At 38.1% G+C, this 25057-nt stretch overlaps 1 protein-coding gene across 1 annotated transcript; it reads left to right on the top strand.

Moving 5' to 3' along the window:
• Positions 1–1314: 1314 nt before the first annotated feature.
• Positions 1315–14938, top strand: MS4A13 (membrane spanning 4-domains A13). Its single transcript, XM_030764384.2, has 4 exons — positions 1315–1455; positions 4987–5043; positions 6003–6122; positions 14093–14938. The coding sequence occupies exons 1-4, from the start codon at positions 1327–1329 to the stop codon at positions 14219–14221; spliced, it is 435 nt and encodes a 144-aa protein (XP_030620244.2). The 5' UTR covers positions 1315–1326; the 3' UTR covers positions 14222–14938.
• The last annotated feature ends 10119 nt before the right edge of the window (positions 14939–25057 follow it).

Raw genomic sequence — 25057 nt, 5'->3', positions numbered from 1 at the left:
CATAACCCTTTGCACTCATTTATGTGTGTGGAAAGGGAAGCATATGACCTCCTAGAACCCATTCACTGGCTCTAGGTTAAGAATACTTTTTAAATGGGAAAAGCCATTTTGTCCTTCTCCAGATACTAGCAGCCTTGCTTTCTTGTAAGAGCCCTTTACAAGATTTGGCTACTTAGGTATTTCTTAGTTTTATATAGAAAAGCTGCAGTCCATATAAAAGTAGACACTATTTCTCAAGCCCACTCCCTCCTCTTATAGTTAACAGAAAGTCATGTGGAATTAATGTTCTTGGTACTGACGTGCTTGTTCAAGAGGTATTTACTGGGTGCCTGCTCTATGCTGGGCACCATGTTAGAGGCTGGTGACAACAGTGGAACAACTAAATTCCAGGCTCTCAAGGATTTTGAGATCTAGTAAAGGATTTTCTCCCAGTCAGATCCAAAGAACCTTTGAAAATAATTTCATTCTTCCAAATTTGATTCAGAGGAAACCTTAAAATCTGAATCTAAATGCATAAGTTTGTTACCCAAAAAAGTGGGTTTTCTATGAAAAAAAAAGTCTCTAAACCATATCTTTAATATGAGCCAATTGCATTTATGTTTCGTAGATTACTTGCTTTACAAAGAACTGGAACCATTAAAATTAAAACATTAAATAGCTTCCTATTAAAGTTTATGAAAGTGAAGATAATGTATCCTCTGAAATTTTTAAAGAGTAATTAAAAATGTGATTCATAGTTGAAATATCAGTTTACATATAAATTCAGAAATTTACTGGTACATATTTACTGGGATTATAATTGTCTTTTTAGAAATTAAAGTTGAGTAATAATTCTCCCCGACCAATAGGAAGACCTTGTGCAAGTAAGTCTACTTTGGGTATTCTTTGTATCTCTGTGTTGACTCTACCTCACCCCAGCATGCTTGTGAAAAAAGATCCATACCAAATGTGCCTTGAAGGAAAAGAAGTAACCTCAGTATTCTCCTGTCACGTCATTACTTGTTAGGTGGGGAGGATAGCCAGTAGTGGAGTCAGATTGTCAACTTTTCTATGGGAGGATTCACCAGAATTACTATTGAACAATCTGATGCTCCAAGTATGACTGATTCCTATTTGGTAAACCTCAGTACTTCCTGGTAAGGGCCCTCTTTTTGGACTAACCCATCCAGAAATTTCATAGTTAAGTGCGTTTCTATTTTACTTTCATCTTCTGTAAAAAAAAAAATGTTGAATGTTTCTCATAGTCAGCACTTTTTGGAATTATGTTATCACTTACATGGTTTCGGTACTAATAGCATTCTCTTCTCATCATAGGCTATCCAGATTATGATTGGCGTCTTTAGTGTTTTCATGTGGCATCTCCTATTGATTTTGTATATGGGACAAATTAAAGGAGTCTTTGGGACATATGAACCTATAACTTACAAAACAGGATGTTCTTTATGGGGAATTATTGTAAGTAGAATATATTTATATTATTTAATCATTCAGTAAATAATATTCATGCCACTAGTGGAACATAGGGAACAGTTTCTAAACAAAATTTTCAGGAGAGCTAAGTAACTAAATCCCATGTTGGTAATTTATTCAAAATCAGATTTCTTTTTTCAACAAGTATTTTTTAAGCACCTTTAATTTACCAGTACTATTACAAGAGATGTAGATATAGGAGTGAACACACAATGACAACCATAGGTTGGATTGTCCTTAGATGTGTGAAAGACAGGATCTTAAGCATAATCTCCATTAGCATGGTTAATTTTCGTATTTAGGGTCTTTACCTTAGGTTCCTCACACAATGAGTCTATACTCACAAATTTTCTAAATTTGTCATCACCTGCACTCTTCTGTGGTTTCTTACAGCCATAAGGTAGTAGGAAAGTCTGCAGAGTATGACATCCTGAAAGCCAAGTGAACAAAGAAATAGGGAAAGATCAACTATATTAAATTGTGTTATGTTGTCAAATAAGACAAGGGCTGAGAATCGACCATTGGGTTTAGCAATATGGAGGCCAGTAGTAAGCATGACAAATAGTATCATCGGAAGGTGGGGCAAAAGACTGATTGGAATTGGCTTAAAAAATAATGAGAGAGACCCAGCGGTCCAGTGGTTAAGACTCTGCCTTCCAATGCATGAGGCGTGGGTTCGATCCCTGTTCAGGGAACTAAGATCCCACATGCCGTGGGGGAGGCCAAAAACTTAAAAAATGAAATAAAATTAAAAAACAAAAAATAATGAGAGGAGAGGAATTAGTCAGCAAATACAGACAACTCCTTTAAGGGCTTTGGTGTAATGTGGTATAGAGGAATGAGGTAGTAGTTGAGGGAAACTTGGGTCAGGGCAGGGTTTGCTTATTTGTTTCAGTAGGTTGTTTCATGTCTTTTGCTGAAGGGACTGAACCAGAAGAGATAAAATTGATGATATATGAGATAAATGGGGGAAGGGAGGGATTATTAGAATCATGGACTTGGGTAGGCAAGAAATGAAGCATTTTAATACACAAATAACTAGGAGTATGGACAGTTGATCTCTAGCAGTGGTTCTCAACTAGAGGTGATTTTTCCCCTCAGAGGAAATTTGGTGATGACATTTTTGGTTTTCGCAGCTGTGGGTGTACATCCAGTAAGCAGAGGCCAAGGATACAGCTAAACATCCTCTAATGCACAAGACAGCCCCCAACAAAAAATTATCCACCTTTAATGTAAATAGTGTCCAGGCAGGTAACAGGAGGGAAGGTAGAGGGCCAGAGAGAAAGGACAAATTTTATAGGTAGGTAGTCGGGTGTTGGGAGCTTGTGGAACTTTTCTTCTGATGACCTCAAATATCTCAGTAATTTAGGAAGCAAGGTCATGATCTGAGAGTGTGAATGGAGAATGGATTGGTTGTTTGAAGAGAGAGAAGAGAATAGGAAATAGTCATCTAGGAAAAGCAAGAGAGAGTATATGGATTGTGGAAAAGTAGTATGACTTTCATGCAGCATTAAGGACTCACTTAAGCTTTTAGAACATGATTGTCTAGTGAGATGGGTCAAGATGGTTATGTACATCTTTCTCAGGCCATGTTCAGCTGATGGACACAGGCATGTAGTAAGAAGGACAACTGCATTTAATCAAGATTCTGGTTTAACCATACAACTGTGATCAAACAAGAAAGGTGCAAAGGAGTTGAGAGTGTATAAAAATGAGCATTTTTAATAGCTGACCATGGGATTGAAGCTGGTGAAGGAAAGAATATAACAGAAGTAAGGGGCTCAGATTATAGCTCCAGATGGGGTCAAAGGATTGTTAGAGTTGCAATACTGCAGGTTGTGAGCTAGAAAGATGGGAGGTGGTGGACAGAGAGATCATTAAAATTGAGATTTGGAAGGTGTTGCACCTATTGACTGAAATAAGTACAAGAGAATGAACATGGGAGTGAGTGACTGAAATAAGATAGAGTCAAAGGACTAGAGGAGAGAAAGTCAAAGAACTACAAGCTCAGGTTATAAGAAAGATCATATAAGTAATACTCTGAAATTACCAAGGATTAAGAGGTGTGAGAGAAAAGGTTAGAAAAGAATTAAAATCACCTAGAAATAGAAGAGTGACCAAGGGGTCAGTAGATGACTTCAACCAGAAGGGATACTGGGTGATAGAACTTTAACCAGAAGGGATAGTGGGTGATAGAATCTGGTGACATCTGATTCAAAGCTGGAGGAGAAAGAATGGTTGGAAGTAACAGTAAGGGGCGAGGAGACCGCTTACCCGTGCTTAGAACCGGTGATGGAAGGGCAGTAGGAGATAAGATGGCCACCCTTTGAGAGGGCTATAAAGGAAGCAGTGGCCTCTAGGAGAGCCACTGCCTTTGTACATTGGCTTATAGGTGTCAAAGCATTGCCTTGTAAACTAATAGGAGAAAAATGGTAAATTTGCAGATAAAATCCAGATAAATGATTCCTGTCCTTCAATGTTTTTAATCATTCATGTTATAAAAATAGCATGGTTAGCTTCTAGAATAAGTTGTCTAAAATTTCAATTAAATATAATCCAATGCAAAACTTCTCACTTAGGTCACAAACTTTGAAAGGCATTTTGTAAAGCACGTGGTTTGGTAATCTAGTTAGCACTAGTTTAAAATTCACAAGGTATTTTCACTTTGTATTCTGAACCAGTTCTTACCTTCACTGTGTACCTTCTTAGAAATCTCAGTTTTGCTCCAGAATGAAGTGCTGAGTGTGTAGACTTAAGTGATCCTTGAGTAATTAGTAAGCTTCAAGTGTGGCCTTCCCGTATGTGGTGTAGAGTATGAATGCTGTTTTTCCACAAATTAGCCTTTGACTTAGATCTTTGTCAAAACCACTAAAACAGATAAGACAAAAGGAATATTTCACAGGGATTGTGCAGCCCACATTCAAACAATATGACATAGCTTTACACTTCTGGGAAATAGACAAAGTAGCCTGGTATGAAATAATGGAACCTCTTTTTAACAAGACGAACGCAAAAACATGAATAGCAGCTCTTAGGCTAATAATGGCTGCAGTCTCGGTTAAGAGATGTATTTTGTACAAACACCATCCGGAATAGATTCATGGACTACTTTTTTACATCTGGTTTCATACACAGTAATTATAATCAGTGACAGCATCTCAATAGGAAGTATAGCATTAGAAGTAAGAATCGAATGAGTTCAGAAAGCATGCGCAGATATAAGCAAACTTGGTCCCTGATTCAGGACTGCTTAAGTCGTCTTTGGCATATTCCACAACCCACTGTCTGAATTATGCCCACTGTCCCCTATATGTTTCTATTATTAGTGACCATACTGTGATCTTCATTACTATATGATATAAACTTGTCATCACCTCTTCCACTGAAACTTCTTTATATTTTTTTACTCTTAATATTCTAAAAATAATTGACTTAGAAGAGCAAGTTATTAAAAATATTTTTTAAGTTGATGAGCATTGTCAATGAGTATTTATAAATATATGTTTTTATATCCAGTTTATCATTTCAGGAGTCTCCATAATAAGAGTAGCAAGGCATCCATCTCCATGCCTGGTAAGTTAAAATGTTTACGGTACCCTAGAAATCGCTTGTCACAAAGCTAAGTAGGTTTTAGTGAAAAGACAGTGGGCATTAAACAGTGAAGGAATCTACCCTACCTGTAAAATAAATGAAGGAATTAATTGAAAATCTAGGAGCATATAATTTAATGTAGATAAACATGCTGTATTAGTTACAATCATATTATATAAAAGTTTCTAAGTTTAAGTGTGGAGTTTTTTTTTGATTTGGTGTTCTACTTTCTTTTAACATTGCGTGAGTTTTACCGTTAGAAAAAAATGTAATAGGACCTAATGCCTTTATATATAGACATAATTCTGCTGTAAAACTTCATTTTCCTAACTCCAGTTTGGGAACACAATTGTACCTTGCAGCAAAATAGAAAATCTGTTCAGAATAAAGATCCATCTATAGTACAGGTGGAAAGATATTGGGAAGGAAAAAAAACTTAGACTCTTAGAGCTAAAAGATACCTTAGAAATTAATTAGTCTGCTCTCATAATTGTACAGATAAAAAACTAATATCCAAAGATATTGATGGATTTCCCTAGAGAATGAAAACCCAGGATTAAAATTCATTGAATCCTATTTGGCCTGTTTCTACAAGCAGTCATTTTTCATCTTTTTTTTCTTTTTACAGTGGAACTCCTTTTGTTCAAATCATCTATTATAAGCGTTTCTTCCAACTGACTCAGAAGATTGTAAAATATAATACTTTTGAGCCCAAATGGAAGGGTGACACGTATTGGTGTGATGACATTTCAATGTTTCCTCCAGATTAACTGGGTTTCTTATAAACCAGAGAAAGGTTTTACTCTGATGGCAAATATACCAACACTTCTAAAGCTTCAGAAACTAGATCAAAGTTTTAACTAGATTTTTTTTTTCAGCAATACAAACTGTTTAACCAAGTTGTTTATTCTGAGTGTAATAACCCTGTATCTTCTTTTCAGCTTACATGTACTATGGTCATGAACATCTCATGCATAATTGTTGCAGTTATTGCAGTGGCTCTAACAGTAATGGAGTTGTCTTCTTTTGAGTCTGTGTCGTATAGGAGTTACGGACAAGCGGTAAGTGACCAATTCTATAGGAACATCTTAATTTCAAAATTATTCTTTTCAGAGATTTTGAAGCCTGAGGAGGTAAAATAAGGCTTTTTTTGGCCCCCATGAAATTCTTTGATTTAGTAGTAAGCTCTTGATTGAAAGTTTTAATTCAAAAATAACTCTAACATTTTTTTTTGTAAATATTAATAGGATGTTTGAAATCTTGACATGCCCAATTAAAATAAAGTAAAAAATTTGAAGACTTCAGTGATAAGTTATATATATAGTAGGATATATATATACATACATGTGTATGTATACATATATGTATACACACATTAGGATGATTCTCTTAATGAAAGAAAAGTATAATCCTAGGCGTTAAAACCATTCCCCAAAATCAACAAAAGAATTCTGCTGTTGATGCGTCTAGTAGTTGGAATTGTATACAGCTACTCATTTCTGGTTTAACATAGCTATTTTCATCTATAGCCTATTTTTGTGTCTCACATGAATTTTGCTTTAAGTCCTCAAATGCCAAATGTGTATGAATCTGCCTTGCTTCCATTTAATTAAACATCCAATCACATACTTTGTACCAGAAAAATAACTATATTTCTTTTTAAGATAGTAACGTTCTCCAGTAAATGTGAATATCTTTACTGATATTACAGTAGATTTATTTCAGTTGTGTTGACTTTAAATTCGGAATAGCAGAATATTAGTGCTGCAAAAGACTTCAGCAATAATTATAAAAATCTTCCATTTAAATTGAGAACGGATTGGAGTGGAGCTCCTCTTTGTTACTGAACAACAGAATAAAACAAATAACAATTTGAAATTTTAACTCAAAATAATTCTGAGTAGAAGGCTCATTCTAGATGAGGGATAAACTTCCTTCTCCTCCGCTATAGACCCTCTCTCCATACCTGCAGTATATTATAAAGGGGACCATTAGATGAAGGAATCCAAACATGGAGAACAAAAGCCTAGAAGACAATAAGATGATGAGAGAAGATGCAGTAATACCTCCAAATAGATTGTCTGTCATGAATGATGTGTTGATTTAAATAAGCATGCATCAGATTTTCCCTGTAAATTGTAAGAAAATGTTTCATTTGCCCTGGAAATCCAATCTACGTATCTTCAATTCTTATTTCAGGGGCAGAGATAGGGAGGGGTGGAATTAGTAAGTATAGAATTGTTTCAAGTTATTTTAGCTTACCACTCTTACTCATAAGCTTATCATCTTAGTTTAAGATAATATGGGACAATTGCCAAGACTTACCTTTGCAAACAGTATTACAAACCATTTTACACTGTATTTGTCTGACATGAACTCAGTACTAATGATCAATTTCACAATCTCCCAAACACAAGTTTCAGCTTCGTTTACTGTGATTAGTTACACAAAATGAATTTAGATACTGTCTTTTCCTAGAGGCCTTATAGAATTATATACCTACATTTTCTAAGGCAACCAATATTTTACAAGATTTTTCATATGCCATCTTTCTAACATAAAAAAGTGGCTTGGCTAAATCCACAAAGTCATCAAGTTATCAGTGTTCTCAGGTAGGTTCAGCTATCCCCAAAAGTTCATGCCTCTGAAAAATACTTCTCATACAATAAATCCAGAGCTAGACTGCCTTTGTTCAGATACTACCTTTCATATTCACTAACTGTGTGACCCCTTGGACAAGTTTCTTAACTTCCCCGTTCTTTAGTTTCTTTATGTGTAACAGAGAAGATGCTATCACATATCTACTAGTTAACTGCTCTGTCTCTCCCAAACTCCAAGCCTGTTGTTCTAATGTTCTAATGACTTTTCTACTTGGATATGCTTCTGTCATCGTCATCTCAAACTCAGTGTATATACAGTGGAAAATGTTTACCTCCTCAGAAGTACTGTACTGCAAGACTCCCTTATTTCAGTGTCCTAGGCTCAAAACCTTGATGTAATCCTCACCCTTATCTTTTCACTGTCTTCCCAATTGCCAAGTACTGTTTATCATTTACTTACATTTTTATTAATTAGGGATCTTTTGGTTGTGACAAGAAATACAGCCCAAATTGACTTCCCAAAAAAGGACACTTACTGACTTTAGCTGGATTCAGAGGCTTAAGTTATGTGTTGAGAACTCAGTCACTCTTTCTGTTCTTTTCCTGTCTGAACTTCTCTGGCACACAACTTGCCACTTTCAGGGGAAGGGTTTGTCTGAGAATAACACTAACACACATAAATTACGGAGTGTGGGCAAAATTACTTTTTACAGTCTTGCCAACTAAGAGGTCACAAGTACTTCCCACCTAAAATGCTATGATTATGTTTCTGTCAGTAAAATTAAATGAGAATTCTTTACTTTGCCATTTCAAACTCCCTACAGTCTTTTCTTTATCTTCCTGTTAATATCATTGTGAATGAACACTTTACCTGAATTAAACTTGCTTTATCATTTTCTCAAAAAATGTTATGTTCATTCTTGCATTCAGTTTTTTGCTCACATTATCAAACTGTAGGTCATGTGATATATAATTTAGCCTTATTACTGTTTTTTTTAATGTCTCCATTTCTTAAGTATTTTGTCACACTCTTTTTACCATTTTTTTGTTGGTTTTTTTTGCGGTACGTGGGCCTCTCACTGTTGTGGCCTCTCCCGTTGCGGAGCACAGGCTCAGCAGCCATGGCTCACGGGCCCAGCCGCTCTGTGGCATGTGGGATCCTCCCGGACCGGGGCACGAACCTGCGTCCCCTGCATCAGCAGGCAGACTCTCAACCACTGCGCCACCAGGGAAGCCCCACACTCTTAATTTATGTTATTAAATTCTTTCTGAAACAAAATAGGTTACAAAGAAACAAACTAAAGCTGCCTAGAATATTGCTTTCCTCCTTCATTTTCCTTAGTCTTTATTTCAAAGGTCCTACCTCTTTACAAAGCCTTCCTAGATATGAATGGCTTAAGGTGAGTCTCCTGTCCCGTATAATTGTTGATCAAGTTCTTATCCATTTGGACATCTTTAACCTTATCATATGTTACCTTATATTATCTTTCTATATTTTCTATTGAATATAAACTGAGAAGTCAGGAATTTTTTGTCATTTCATTCTTACCATCTAATCTCTACCACCTGATAATTTCTTGCATATAAAAGACATTAAATAAACCCAACAGAAAAAGGGGGGAAGATGAAGGAATTGAAGGAGAGAGAATTATGATGTTATTCTTTCTAGGTCAGAATATCATTCTTGTCTTTCCACAGCCAGCACAGAAACTACATTTATTTTCAGGCTTAGTACCAAATCATCATCGCCATATGTAGTTGAAAGTACCTTTCCAACAGCAACAAAAGGGATGTGCTTTATTTATCCCAGAAATCACAATCACCTTATACTTCCGAGTGAAATGTTTCTCTTTTCGAATTTATTCATTCTTCCATCTGATACTATAGCAGTTTCTGTGTGAGCTTTTTACACACGTAAATTTAAGTAAGTTTGTAATTAATAATGGCTGTTTTAATGATGAGAATCGCTTGATAAAACCTCCTGGTAGCCGTCTTATCATTGGAGACAGAATAGCTAAGTCCTGTTGACTGAAGAGTTTGGATAGTGAGCTGTGCCAGAGACTCTAGTGAAGAGAATGAGGATGAAGCGTTGCAAGAATTGAGACAAGACCACTGAGTGATGAAGATCAAGAATGAAAGCTGTAGATAATGAATTGGAGGAATGAAAGCTAGGAAAGCACGCAGAAGGCACGGGCATAGGAATGCCTGCGGAAGTCAAACGGTGAAAGAGGCTTATTTATTCTTCTGTTTCCCTTTTCCTTGACTCTCACATTAGGAGCTCCTTCCATGACCATATCTGCACTTACTAAAGATAACAATGCAAGTGAGGGCAGTGTGTCCTCTGGGCTTTTCCACAATCTGGGCAGAGGGCCGATCTCCATGTGCTTCCTCTCTGCTTCTTCAGGTTTTCCTGGGTTCTTAGCTGAGAGAACCACATAAGGACTGGGCACTTTTCTGCATGAACGCTCCTCTAGGCAACATCTTGCTTTGGTCATTAGCGCCAAGGCCTGGCCCCACTGAACAGCCTGTAGGCTCCAGTGTTGGCATGGCTCAGGCCAAACAACTAACTAGGCGGGGGACACAGCCCCACCCACCTGCAGACAGGCTGCCTGAAGACATCCTGAGCCTACAGCCATGTCTAGACATGCCCCTTGACACAGTCCTGCCCACCAGAGGGCCAAGACCCAGCTCCACCCCCCAGTAGGCAGGCACTGGCCCCTCCTGCCAGGAAGCCTGTACAAGCCTCTAAACCAGCTTATTAACACGCTAGGTGGCAGACACCAGAAGCAAGAAAACTATGATTCTACAGCCTGCAGAAATGACTCTACAACACAGATCAGAAACTACGCTGGGACCAGCTGGCCGCTGGCCCTTGGATGATGAGAGGGGAGTGTACTGCTGGGATACATAGGACATCCCCTACAGAGGGCTACTTCTCCAAGGTCGATAAATGTAACTAACCCACCATGTACATAAAAATACAAATAGAAATTTAAACAAAATGAGACAGCAAAGGAGTGCACTCCAGAGGAAGAAACAAGATAAAACCCCAGAAGAACAACTAAGTGAAATGGAGATAAGCAGTCACACAAGAAGTAGTTCAGAATAATGATTGTAAGTATGATCCAAGAACTCAGGGAGAGTATATACAGAGGGAAAAGTTACAAGAAGTTTTTAACAAAGAAAATATAAGGAACAACCAGAGTTGAAGAATATAATAACTGAAATGAAAAACATACTAGAAGGAATCAAAAGCAGAATAAATGAGGCAAAAAACGGTTCAGTGAGATGGAAGACAGAGTGGTTGGTGGAAATCACTGCCATAGAAAGGAATAAAGAATGAAAAGAAATGACAGTTTAAGAGACCCCTGGGACAACATCAAATGCACCAACATTTGCATTATAGGGGTCCCAGAAGGAAAAGAGAAAGAGAAAGGGCCAGAGAAAATATTTGAAGAGATAATAGCCGAAAACTTCCCTAAAGTGGGATGGGAAGCAGTCACCCAAGTCCAGGAAGCGCAGAGAGTCCCAAGGAGGAACATGCCAAGACACATAGTAATCAATTGACAAAAAGTAAAGGTAAGAAAAAATATTAAAAGCAACAGGGGAAAAGCAGCAAATAACATACAAGGGAATTCCCATAAAGCTATCAGCTGATTTTTCAGGAGAAACTCAGCAGGACAGGAGGGAGTGGCATGATGTATTTAAAGTGATGAAAGGGAAAAACCTACAACCAGGAATACCCTACCCAGCAAGGCTCTTGTTCAGATCTGATGGATAAATCAAAAGCTTTACACACAAGCAGAAGCTTAAAGAATTCAGCACCACCAAACGTGTTTTACAACAAATGCTAAAGGAATTTGTCTAGGCAGAAAAGAAAAGGCCACAACTAGAAACAAGAAAATTACAAAATGGGAAAGCTCACTGGTAAAGGCAAACATACAGTAAAAGTAGGAAATCATCCACACACAGGTATGATATCAAAACTAGTAATTGTGAGAGAAAGAAAGTACAAATAGAGGATATTTTAAATGCACTGGAAATTAAGAGGTGAGCAATTTAAAACAATCATGGATATATACATAGACTGCTATACCAAACATGTATAATACATATACACACAAAAAAGAAAAAGGAATCCAAACATAATGCTAAAGAAGAGAACAAAAGAGGAAACAAAACAAAAAAAGACCTACAAAAACAAATCCAAAACAATTAACAAAATGGCAGTAAGAACAAGCATATCAATAAGTACCTTAAATGTAAGCAGATTAAATGCTCCAACCAAAAGAAACAGACTGGCTGAATGGATACAAAAACAAGACCTGTATATATGCTGTCTACAAGAGACCCACTTCAGATCTAGAGACACATACAGACTGAAAGTGAGGGTATAGAAAAAGGGATTCCATGCAAATGGAACTCAAAAGAATGCTGGAGTAGCAATCCTTATATCAGACAAAATAGACTTATACTAAAGACAGTTACAAGGAACAAAGAAGGACACTACCTAATGATCCAGGAATCAATCCAAGAAGAAGATACAACAGTTGTAAATATATAATACACGCACCCAACATAGGAGCACCTCAGTATGTATAAGGCAAATGTTAACAGACATAAAAGGAAAAATTGACAGTAGCACAATAATAGTGGGGGACTTTAACACCCCACTTACATCAATGGACAGATCACCCAGACAGAAAACCAATAAGGAAACAGGCCAGACACATTAACATTAAATGACACATTAGGCCAGACAGACTTAACTGATATTTATAGAGCATTCCATCCAAAAGTAGTAGAATACACATTCTTTTCAAGTGCACATGGAACATTCTCCAGGAGAGATCACATGCTGGGCCACAAAGCAGGCCTCGGTAAACTTAAGAAAATTGAAATCATATCAACCATCTTCTCTAACCACAAGGCTATGAGATTAGAAATAAACTACAAGAAAAAAACTGCAAAAAACACAAACGTGGAGGCTAAACAATATGCTACTAAACCAACAGATCACTGAAGAAATGAGAGGAAATCAAAAAACATCCTAGAGACAAATGAAAACAAAAACACGACGATCCAAAACACCTATAGGACGCAGCAAAAGCAGTCCTAAGAGGAAAGTTTATAGTGAAACAAACTTAGCTCAGGAAACAAAAATCTCAAACAACTAACCTTATGCCTGAAGCAACTAGAGAAAGAAGAACAAACAAAACCCAAAGTTAGTAGAAGGAAAGAAATCATAAACATTAGAGCAGAAATAAATGAAATAGAGACTAAGAAAACAATAGAAAAGATCAATGAAATGAAAAGCTGGTTCTTTGAAAAGATAAACAAAATTGATAAACCTTTAGCCAGACACAAGAAAAAAGAGGAGAGGGCCCAAATCAATAAAATTAGAAAATTGGAGAAGTTAAAACTGACACCACAGACATACAAAGGCCCATAAGAGACTACTACAGGCAACTAAATGCCAGTAAAATGGACAACCAAGAAGAAATGGGCACATTCTTAGAAAGGTACAATCTCCCAAGATTGAACCAAGAAGAAATAGAAAATATGAACAGACCAATTACAAATACTGAAATTAATCTGTGATTTGAAAACTTACAATAAACAAAAGTCCAAGACCATATGGCTTCACAGGTGAATTCTGCGAAACATTTGGAGAAGAGTTAACACCTAATCCTCTGGAACTATTCCAAAAAATTGCAGAGGAAGGAACACTTCCAAACTCACTGTTTGAGGCCGTGATCACCCTGATACCAAAACCAGATAAAGATACCACACAAAAAAAGAAAATTACAGGCCAATATTACTGATGAACATAGACACAAAACTCCTGAACAAAATACTAGCAAACTGAATCCAACAATACATTAAAAGGATCATACACCATGATCAAGTGGGATTTATCCCAGGGATACAAGGGTTTTTCAATATCCACAGATCAATCAGTGTGATACACCATATTAACAAATTAAAGAGTAAAAACTATACGATCATCTCAATAGATACAAATGAACTTATTTACAAAACAGAAATAAACTCACAGACAGAGAAAACAAACTTATGGTACCAAAGGGGAAAGGGAGGGGGTGAAGGATAAATTAGGAGTCTGGGATTGATGTATACACACTGCTGAATATAAAGTAGATAACCAACAAGGACCTACTGTGTAGCATGGGTAACTGTATTAAATATTCTGTAATAACCTATAAGGGAAAAGAATCTGAAAAAGAATATATATATATACACATATATATACATACACATATACATATATACACATATGCATGTATAACTGAAGCACTGTGCTGTATACCTGAAACTAACACAACATTGTAAATTATACTTCAATAAAAAAAATTGTTCTAATTTTTACAAAAGATGATAATGCAACATGTCTCCCTATTTTCTGGTTTCAGAAACTTGGGAGAGAAATTTCACGTGTTTTACTGGGCTTCTACCCCTTGGAATTGTGTATTGCTTTCACATACACGATCTTCGGCTGTGTTGGTCTGGTAAGTTTTGATGTAACCCTCTGGCAAATCTAGAGATGTAGGTTTCTAGTAAGCACACTCTAGGAGGAGATGAAGTGTTCTGATACAATATGTTTGGAACTAATAAAAATAGAATTTGTGATAATATTTACTTCACTTTTTAAACTTTTTCTTTTTGTTTATAAAATTACAAAAGTAATATGTGAAACTGAATATTAAAATGTAAGAGAATTGTAGAGTAAAATGTTATTCTCTTAATATAGTCCCCATCATGCTCACATATCAAAATCTATACAAAAAGGCATGCACACACATACATGCACTTTTCTTTCTTACTAATTGTGTGATCATCTTATTTTGTTACATGCTTTTTTTCTCAGCTATCATGAACATCTTTCCACTGTAAGCATATGTAAACAATGCATCATAGTTTTCCTTAGTATTTATTTTAACATTCCTTTATTGCTGCTGCATATTTAACTTCTTTCCAGTTTAAGTTATAAACAATGATGCAGTGAACATCCCACTACATATATCTTTGCATACAAGACTAGTATGTCTGTAGGTGGTTGCTTCCTAGAAGTGTAATTGGAAGTTTAATAACATCCCAAAATGCTGTATTAATTCACAATCCCACAAAAGTTGATGAGACGTTTCCTCTCAACCTTAAAAAAACGAGATATCTAACACTTATTCATTCTTTCACAAATACGTATGGAGGGCCTATTATTTACTAGGCCATGTAATAGGCACTCAGGTTGCAGTGATTAACAAAACAACATCCCAACCATCAAGTAGCCTGCACTCCAATGGGAGAGAAAGACAATAAACAAATATAATTTCAGGAAGTGGAGAAGTGTTATAGAGTAAAACAAAACACAGTAAGGAGGTAAGGCAAAGATTATTTTACATAGGATGGTAAGGGAAGACCCTCTGAGCAGAGACTAACTGAAGTGCATAAGTAACTATGAGACTACATGAAAAAGGATTTTCTAAGAAAAGGGAATGGTGGGGCTTCCAGAATGGCTGGGTGAGGACATGGCAGATTTCCCTAAAAAGAAATTATAAAACTGGACAGGGCTTCCCTGGTGGCACAGTGGTTGAGAGTCCGCCTGTCGATGCAGGGGACACGGGTTCGTGCCCTGGTCCGGGAAGATCCCACATGCCGCGGAGCGGCCGGGCCCGTGAGCCGTGGCCGCTGAGCCTGCGCATCCGGAGCCTGTGCTCCGCAACGGGAGAGGCCACAACAGTGAGAGGCCCGCATACCGCAAAAAAAAAAAAAAAAAAAAAACTGAACAAAATTGTCAATAAACGACCTTTTAAAGATTCTGGAAATTTACCAAAGCATATAACAAATTGAGAAGTGTTTGTTTAAGAAAAGTTACTGAACCTTGGGTAAGAACAGTGGATGTCTGTGACATTTTAGCTTGGAGCGGCTCTAGTTCCTTCCAGCTTGCCCCCTCAGCCCCAGGTTCCTTTCTGCAGAAGTTTACCTGAGTGAGTCAGACTGTGAGGACCACTGCTGGAGAGGGCTTATTTTATTTGGAGCAGAGCAAAGAAAGTTTTATGACCAGGGGTATTAAAACAATAGTGATCTCCATTGCAGACAATCTGTAAAAACCAATATAACACCTAGCCTAACTAAGATTACGATATTTGTTGAGGCAAGAAATTGGCAACCAGCCAGAAACTTAACAGGGAGATTCTGAGAAAAAGATAGCCAAAGTGGGCCTTGATAGTATCCTATTTATCCCTTGTGGCCTGGAATATTACAAATTTGGGTGAGAGTGTGCATGCACTAGGGAGACTGGAGAGGGCCCCAGTAAGCTCTCACTCCTGGCTGAATAAGAGGCGTCGCAAACACAAAATAAAAGCTGTGACAGATTTACAAATGGCCTAAACTTTGAATACCTTCCTTAAGCTATACTGATTCATTGACAAAGTGTGGTAGTCTGACTAGCTTAAGATGTATGTTACTTTGCTGGGGCTGCCATAACAAACTACCACAGACTGGATGGTTTAAACAACAGAAACTTATTTTCTCACAATTCTGGAAGCTGGAATAATTCTAAGGTCAAGGTGTTGGCAAGTGTTGGTTTCTTCAGAGGCCTCTTTCCTTGCCTCTTGGATGACTTTCTTCTCTCTGTGTCATCACATGGTCTTCCCTCTGTATGTGTCTGTGTCCTAATCCCCTCTTCTTATAAGGACATCAATCATATTGGATTGTGGCCCACCCTGATGACTTCATTATGACTTCATTACTGCTTTAAAGACCCTATCTCCAAATACAGTCACATTCTGAGGCACTGGGGGTTAGGACTTTAACATGAACTTGAGGGGGAACACAATTCAGCCCATAACAAGGTGTTTAAGCATGACCTCTAAGCAGTCATTGGCTGCCCACTTATTCTGACCCAGGGGAGAACCCTAGGAGACCAGGGTTAAAAATAAAAACAATAATTAAAAACTAGAAAAAAGTAAGCAGATATATCAGAGGCCACACACTGCAGGGGACACAGACTCCACTAGAAGTAGTACAGGCAGGTCACAAAGGAAAGCAATAACAACCACTCCAGAGGGAAGCTGAGGCAATCAGAATCCAGTCACTAAAATATGTTATCTAAAATATTCATTTTTCAACAACAACATTTGACATGCAAAGGACAGGCAATAGTGTCCCATACACTTGAAAAAAAAAGTCATCAATAGATACAGTTTTTTTGAGGGGACAGGAGAACAAATGTTGGACTTCACAAAGAAAGACTTCAAAGAATTAAAGGAAAACATGTTTAAAGAATTAGTGGATGATGCAGTGACTCATCAAATAAGAGTATCAATGTCTATTACCTTGATTGTGGCAATGGTATCACTATGTTTGTATATATCAAATAGTACACATGAAATATAGGCAGTTCTTTGTATATCAATTATGCCTCAACGAAGCTGTTAATCTTTTAATAAATAAGAATATCAATAAAAGAGATTGAAATTATTTAGAAGCACCCAATGGAAATTCTGGAATTTAAAAATACAGTTACTGAAATGAAAAACCCACTAGAGGAGCTTAAGAGCAAATCTGAGCTGACAGAAAGTAAAATCAGCAAACATGATAGACCAATATAGATCATCCAGTCTGAAGAACAGAAAACAAAAATGGGCAGAGCCTCTGAGATTTGGGGGACACTGTCTAGTGCACCAACATATGCATAATGAGAATACCAGAAGGTGGGGGGGACAGGGAAAAAACTTGAAGAAGTAATGGCCCAAAATTTCCCAAATTTGAAGAAAAATTCTATTCTATCCATCTAAGAAGCTCAGTGAGCTCCATTTAGAATAAACACAAAACGACTCACTCCTAGATGCCTCAGAGCCAAATGGATAAAAGAAAATCTCGAAAGCAGCAGGAGAAAAATGACTTCATGTGCAGTGTCACCACAATAACAGCAGACTCATCAGAAAGAACGGAGGCCTGAAGGTAGGAGGATGGCAAGTTCAAGTGCTGGAGGAAAAAAACAGTCAAGCATGAATTCTATATCCTTTAAAACTATCCTTCAAAAATGAAGGTGAAATAAAGGCATACACAAAGATTACAAAGGCACAGAGGAAGGGGAAGGAATACAGCTACATGTGAACAAAGTTTCTGTATTTTACTGGAATTAAATTAGCATTCATCTGAAGCAGATTGTGAGAAGTTAAAATGCATATCGTAATCCCTGACCAGTGACTAAGAAAATTCCCAAAATCATAGCAAAATAAAATTAACAAAGAAGTTAAGATAATACACAGAAAGTATTTAATTTAAAAAAAAAACAAAGAGGAACGTAAAAGACATGAGACATACAGAAAATAGCAAAGCATCAGACGTAAATCCAGCCATTTCAAAAATAACATTAAAATAAAACTACAATGAGATGTTAAGTACCTAACAGAAAGACTAAATTTCAAAGTACAGTTCTAAGTGATGGTAATGACTATGGATAAAAGAAATTTCTCACACACTCCTAATTGGCATATAAATTACTGCAACAACTTTGAAAATCTTTGGGGCATTATTTACTGAAGGTTAAGCTGTGCATACCCGATCAGTAATTTCAGTCCTTGTTATATACCCAACAGAATTGTGTGTACACATGTAGCAAGATATACTTCCAGGGAAAAAAATAAACATATATATCAGTATTATTCATAATGGTCCCAAAGTGGAAATGCATTCAGTGAGAGGTGAATATATTGAGAAAAAAATTCTACATAGAAATTAAAATGAGCAATAACTGCACTTAACAGCATAGATCAATCTCATATATATAATGTTGAATATTGAAAGGCAAATTCAAAAGAATGCATACTTTTTTATTCCATTCATAGGAAGTGTGAAATCAGGCAAAACTAAAGCTAAACTATAACGTTTAGGGAGGGATGGAAGCTGTTGGTAAAATTAGAAAGAAAAGACAGGATTGATTACCTAAAAGTCAAAACGGCATTACTTGCAAGGGAAGGAATGGGTAATAATTGGGAATGTCATGACAAGGTGACTTTTGGGGTGCCGGCATCTGTTCATGTTGCAGAAGACCATAAATATTTTATTATAAAAGTCTGGGAGGGGGCTTCCCTGGTGGCGCAGTGGTTGAGAGTCCGCCTGCCGATGCAGGGAACACGGGTTCGTGCTCCGGTCCGGGAAGATCCCACATGCCGCGGAGCGGCTGGGCCCGTGAGCCATGGCCGCTGAGCCTGCGCGTCCGGGGCCTGTGCTCCGCAACGGGAGAGGCCACAACACCGAGAGGCCCGCGTACCAAAAAAAAAAAAAAAAGCCTGGGAGTATACCAAAAGTTACAAGTGGTTCAATAGCAAGTAAGAGAGTGGGTTGAGGTAGAGATGGAACAGAAAGAGGACAGATGGCACTTTAACATTTTATTCTATAAACATTAGTATTGCTTATATTTTTAACAAACTAAGTACTTACTACATGTATGATTTTAGGAATCATAATGTGATTTATAAGAAGTTAATTTTTTTTTCAGTGTCACAAAAATGAAGATGATCATACAGCTGTTACAGAGGAAGCTGAGAGTGCTTTTTAAAGACGTTAGAGGGGCTTCCCTGGTGGCGTGGTGGTTGAGAGTCCGCCTGCCGATGCAGGGGACACGGGTTCGTGCCCCGGTCCGGGAAGATCCCACATGCCGCAAAGCGGCTGGGCCCATGAGCCATGGCCACTGGGCCCGCGTGTCCGGAGCCTGTGCTCGGAAACGGGAGAGGCCACAACAGTGAGAGGCCCGTGTACCGCAAAAAAAAAAAAAAAAAAACCTTAGAAATGTGAGAATTTTCCCGGTGCTCTTACCTGATGTGAGCCCTGATGATATATCTGTGTAACAAAGCTGCTACAAAGTCCACAGATTTTGTGCAAGAGAAAATACAAAACAAGTTGAATTTTTCTTTTCAGTATTTCAGAAAATTCTTCACACATATTTTTGTAGGCTCCAATTGGAAAGCTTTTCCCTAATTAAATATGATATTATTACAAGGAAGAATTTATTTTCCAGGTACTCTGAAGAGCTGTCACCTCTTCCTAATGGAGCTTTTGTAAGAGACCATAAAAAAAAGACTTGCGACTGTCTCTAGAGTACAAGCTACACAGGCTTGGAGCATGATATTGTATAATTCTCAGGAGAATTTTAAATAATTTATGCCTCTACACGTGAAGAGTACATTTCAGTCTGAGTTCTTCTACCTGAGCTAGCTACCTGAGCAAAGTAGGAATCAGAAGTCATCCAATTCAGTCCCTTCATTGACTGCTCCTCTCATTAAAGTTCCTTTCTGCCCTGAAAGTCTCTGCTGTTTTTTCTTCCCTTTCATTCCCCCTTCTTATTTCTTCTCATTGCTTGGATCACCTGTTCAATTGCTTTTCAAAGCAAACAGGCTGCTTTTCCATACTAAGGAAAATGTCCCAAGGATCTGTTGTGAATTCAGATTCATCCTTTCTTCATATGTGGAAAAGAACTTCAGAAAGCCTTGCTCAGCAATATGACTCATGCCAGTGAATGTGTGTAGCTCTCTTTTAAATGTGCTGCTGTTTCTTATTTGTTCGTTTTCTGCCTTGTCTCTCAAGAGGTTTCATCAATTGTTATCTAATAATACAAATTAAGTTTTTGTGGTTCTAAGAATGTTAAGCTTAGCTTACATACATTAATTGAGTGTCCACAGTGTGCCAATGAATATATTAAACTTTGGCGTATCAAAAAGTCATAAGGTGCTTCATCACGAAGAGTTTTTATTTTAAGGGAGGAAACAAACAGGTAACAAATCAGTACTGCAGTGTGATACATGTATTAACAGAAGTATGAGAAAAGTAGCACAGAAAAGATAATGAGCCTTCTATTGGGAAATAAGAAGGAATAAAGTTTTACGAAGAATGTGACCTCTGAGCAGGGGATTAATCATAGTTTACGAAGCAGATTGCAAGGTGGGCGGACATTTGCAATAGAAAGATTAGCTCATGCAAAAACAGAAATGTGAGAAAGATCATAGTATATTCCAGTAGCTAAAATAAATATATATCATTAAAACATAATAACAGGGAGGGATAGGCTAAGAGTGAGAGTTGGAAAAGTAGGAAGAGACCAGGTGATAGAGTCAAATCATCAAAGACGATGACTAAAGTGTTGAACTGTACCTCGCAGACGGGGAAACCACTGAAGAGCTTTTTTTAAAAATAAAATTATTTATTTATTTACTTTTGGCTGTGTTGGGTCTTCGTTGCTGCGCACAAGCTTTCTCTAGTTGCAGTGAGCGGGGGCTACTCTTCGTTGTGGTGCACAGGCTCCTCATTGCAGTGGCTTCTCTTGTTGTGAGCATGGGCTCTAGGCACGTGGGCTTCAGTAGTTGTGGCTCGTGGGCTCTAGAGCGCAGGCTCAGTAGTTGTGGCACACGGGCTTCGTTGCTCCGTGGCACGTGGGATCTTCCCAGACCACGGCTAGAACCCGTGTCCCCTGCATTGGCAGGCAGACTCTTAACCACGGCACCACCAGGGAAGTCCCCCCCGAAGAGCTTTTAAGGAGGGAAATGATAAGCTTGGATTTATGCTTGAAAAAGTATTAAATAGACGGAAATGCATTAGAAAGGACAAATTTGATACGACCAACTAGAGTGTGTGTGAGAGTAATGGATAACTACTGCAGTGACTCAGACAAGCAGTGGAAAAAGGGTAAGTTTTAGTTTTGTTGACTGATTAAACATAAAGTATGAAGGGAAAAAGAAGAATCTAAAATGATCCCCCCATTTCTCAATTGGGTGACACCTGCAATGATACAAAATCTAGAAGACACAACAGGATTGAATAAAGTGATAAATTCCATTCAGAATAAGTTGAGTTTGAGATAACTATGAGATATTAAAGTAGAGATGTTAGGCTTCCCTGGTGGCACAGTGGTTGAGAGTCCGCCTGCCGATGCAGGGGACACGGGTTCGTGCCCCAGTCTGGGAAGATCCCACATGCCGCGGAGCGGCTGGGCCCGTGAGCCATGGCCGCTGAGCCTGCGCATCCGGAGCCTGTGCGCCGCAACAGGAGAGACCACAGCAGTGAGAGGCCCGCGTACCGCAAAAAAAATAAAATAAAATTAAGAGCCAGCCTCTGAAATTGAATGAAAAAGGAAAATAGATTAATGCTACACACACACACACACACACACACACAGAAGTTCTAATGTCTGATAATGGTATCTCCCTACTTACCAGACAATGAGACTCATTCAAAAATAGAGATTTAGGCAAAATGACTTCATATTGCAATGGCAACTTGACCTGTGCTAACCAAAGGAAGAAAGCGTGGCATATTTATAGGACGGCAAGTAGTTTGGCGAAGATGAACCATGGTGTCTATTGGAGAGAAGGTGGGAGGTGAGGCTACACAGTAGACAAGGGGAGAATATGATATAGTTTGAATGGCACGCTAGGGCATTGGAATTTCAGCCTGTCCATGGTGGCCCACTGTGGACACACAGTAAGAAGCATCATCAGACTTCTGGCTGGATCCTTGTAGTCGGAATGTGGAGGGTCTGAGGTGGCTGTTATTCTAAACATGGGTTACCTAGGTTAGACAATAACTGCAGTTTTCTAGAGGAGAGATGATGCATATTACAACTAGAATAGTGGGAGATGAAGACGAGGAAAAGCTTGACACGTACGTGGAAGAGAAAATCAACAGGATTTGGAGATTGGTTATATTTGCAAGTGACAGCAGTGCTGGGGTTTGGGAGTTAGCTGGAATAGAGGGAAAAGGAAAGCTTTACAGGCAAACGATGAGGAGATTGGTTATATTTGCAAGTGACAGCAGTGCTGGGGTTTGGGAGTTAGCTGGAATAGAGGGAAAAGGAAAGCTTTACAGGCAAACGATGAATTTAGATTGGATTGTTCTCTATCTGAGGTGCTTTGGGACAACCTACGTAGAAACATTTATTAGGAAGTTGGAAATATGAGACTAGGAATTCAGTAGAGAATTCTAACATGGTAATTCAGCTTTTATTTTTATTTTTCTGTTTTTTTAACATCTTTGTTGGGGTAGAATTGCTTTACAATGGTGTGTTAGTTTCTGCTTTATAACAAAGTGAATCAGTTATACATATGATCCCATATCTCTTCCCTCTTGCAGTAATTCAGCTTTGAAGGTAGTGCACTCCATCTATACAAATGGCATTTCCAGTCAAGAAAGCTCAGATCCAGGAATCAAATGTCCACAAGAAACCAGGTATAAAATGTTACAAAGTAATGGCCAGATGGTGTCTTAGAGAACCCAGGCCCCATCTAATGGCCTTAAAATCAGAGTGAAAAAAAACCAAATCACAATATTAGTCAAATAACAAAACCTCTTAAAGTTTGTAAACTAAATTGTTTAGTCCAAGGGTCTTTCTAATTGTGATTTCTTACAAGAGGGAAAATAGAAGGGACCCTAGGGAAGAATATCATTTAAGACCCAAATATAAGGCCATGGAAAGGAGTCCACAGAGAACTAGGAGAGAGTCAAATGTTGGAAACTAAAGGAAAAGACAGACATGGTGAAAAAGCAAGTTGTTTTACCCATAATTACTTAAATTAGCTTTAATCATTTATTTTTAATTTCTATAATTTACAGTAACACTTAAACATAGATTCTAATACTACCCAGCCACATATGTTCTAAATTTGACTAAAACATTAAATATTCCTATGTTACCATATATATAATCAATCTTTATTGCTTGCGCTCATTTAGCATCTATTTACGCATCCACCCTTGTTTTAGACCCTGGGTGTAAACAAAGACAGACGTCTAAGACCCCTACTCTAATGGAGCTGAAGGAGAAGATAAATGATACATATGTTTGTTTGTTTTTTAATGAGTTAGCAAGAGAATTTTGGAAGTGTGGCATTAGAAAATGCATTTCAGGAAATGAACAGGATGATGGGAAGAGAGGTGGGGTAGGTAGTTGGCACTATTTTGGATAGGAAATAAATGCTTTTCTAAGAAGGTGATTTTTCAAGCCGTTTTCCGAGTCAGAAGACAAGTGCTCCGAGCAGAGGAAATAGAACAAAATCCTGAGAAGGGAAAAGGATTGGCTGGTTTGAGAGGGTGGTGTGTCTAGAACTCATTGATTAAAAAGGAAGGTGAGGGCTTCCCTGGTGGCGCAGTGGTTGAGAGTCCACCTGCCGATGCAGGGGACATGGGTTCGTGCCCCGGTCCGGGAAGATCCCACATGCCGCGGAGCGGCTGGGCCCGTGAGCCATGGCCGCTGAGCCTGCGCGTCAGGAGCCTGTGCTCCGCAACGGGAGAGGCTGCAACAGTGAGGGGCCCGCGTACCGCAAAAAAAAAAAAAAAAACGGAAGGCGATTAAGGATGAAGCTGGAAAGATAGGCAGAACCAGCTCACATAGTGCCTTTTTGGCCTTGTTAAGATTTTATGTAAATGTAGAGAAAAGGCATCAAGAAAATGAGCTGAAAGAGGGAAGAGGTTTATAGGAGAGTGAAAAGATCTAGAATAGCTCTATCCAATAGAAATATAATATGAGCTATGTGTGTAATTTAAAATTTTCTAGTAGCCACCCTAAGAAAGTAAACAAACAGGTGAAATTAATTTTAATAATATATTTCCTTAACCAGATATTTCAAAACTATTTAGATATTTTACATTCCTTTTATCATATCAAGTCTTGAAAATTTGGTGTGCATTTTACACTTAAATGCACACCATTTTACACTTAAAATACATGTCAGTTCAGACGAACTACATTTCAAAGGCCTGACTGCCACATGTGGCTAGTGGCTGCTGGTTTGGGCAGTATGGGTCTTGAAGTTTCAGCAGAATTCACAGAAAATATACTCATCATTCACCTACCCGAGGACTCTTGGTTCCAGAGAGTGAGCAAGTGCTTAGAAAAGTATTGCCCTCAAAACAAAGCAAGGTTTTTCAGGCCAAGGAGGTACAGAATGTTTCTTGTGAAGAGGTTAAAGACGTAAAGGCGACTGTGCCCAATAAAAGGCAGGTTCCAGGGGACACAGTCAAAAGACTTCCCACTGTATCCTCACTTCAGTTGATGACATCAGTTTTTCCCTCTCTTCTGGATCACTCCCACAAGTGTGTAAAGCATGTTAATATTTCTCCTGTTTAAAACAAAACAAAAACCTCTTGACTACTTCTCCCTCTACCTATGACTCCATTTCTTTCCTTAAAAACAAAACTCAAAAAAAACTTTCCATATTGATTATTCGCAAATTATCTCCTCTCATTCTCTCTTGAATCCATTCCAGGTTAGGGTTTGGCCTCTACCTTGCCCCTAAAACTATTCTTGTCGGTGACAGCAGTGACCTCCGTATTGCAAAATCTAATGAGCAATGCTCAGTCCTCATCTTAATGGACCATCCGGG

The sequence above is a fragment of the Delphinapterus leucas genome, chromosome 7 (assembly GCF_059928025.1).
Source record: "Delphinapterus leucas isolate spDelLeu-1000000601 "Yukka" chromosome 7, BTC_Dleu_Yukka2, whole genome shotgun sequence".
Lineage (NCBI taxonomy): Eukaryota > Metazoa > Chordata > Mammalia > Artiodactyla > Monodontidae > Delphinapterus > Delphinapterus leucas.
The sequence above is the reverse complement of the archived record's forward strand: the minus strand, read 5'-3'. Positions and strand labels throughout refer to the sequence as shown.

Bases quoted from the DNA above. Each gene is read 5' to 3' on its own strand.
- MS4A13 (XM_030764384.2), top strand. From the start codon at position 1,327: ATGATTGGCGTCTTTAGTGTTTTCATGTGGCATCTCCTATTGATTTTG. The intron at 1,456-4,986 runs GTAAGTAGAATA...TTTTATATCCAG, and splicing joins GTTCTTTATGGGGAATTATT to TTTATCATTTCAGGAGTCTC. The intron at 6,123-14,092 runs GTAAGTGACCAA...TTCTGGTTTCAG, and splicing joins ATAGGAGTTACGGACAAGCG to AAACTTGGGAGAGAAATTTC.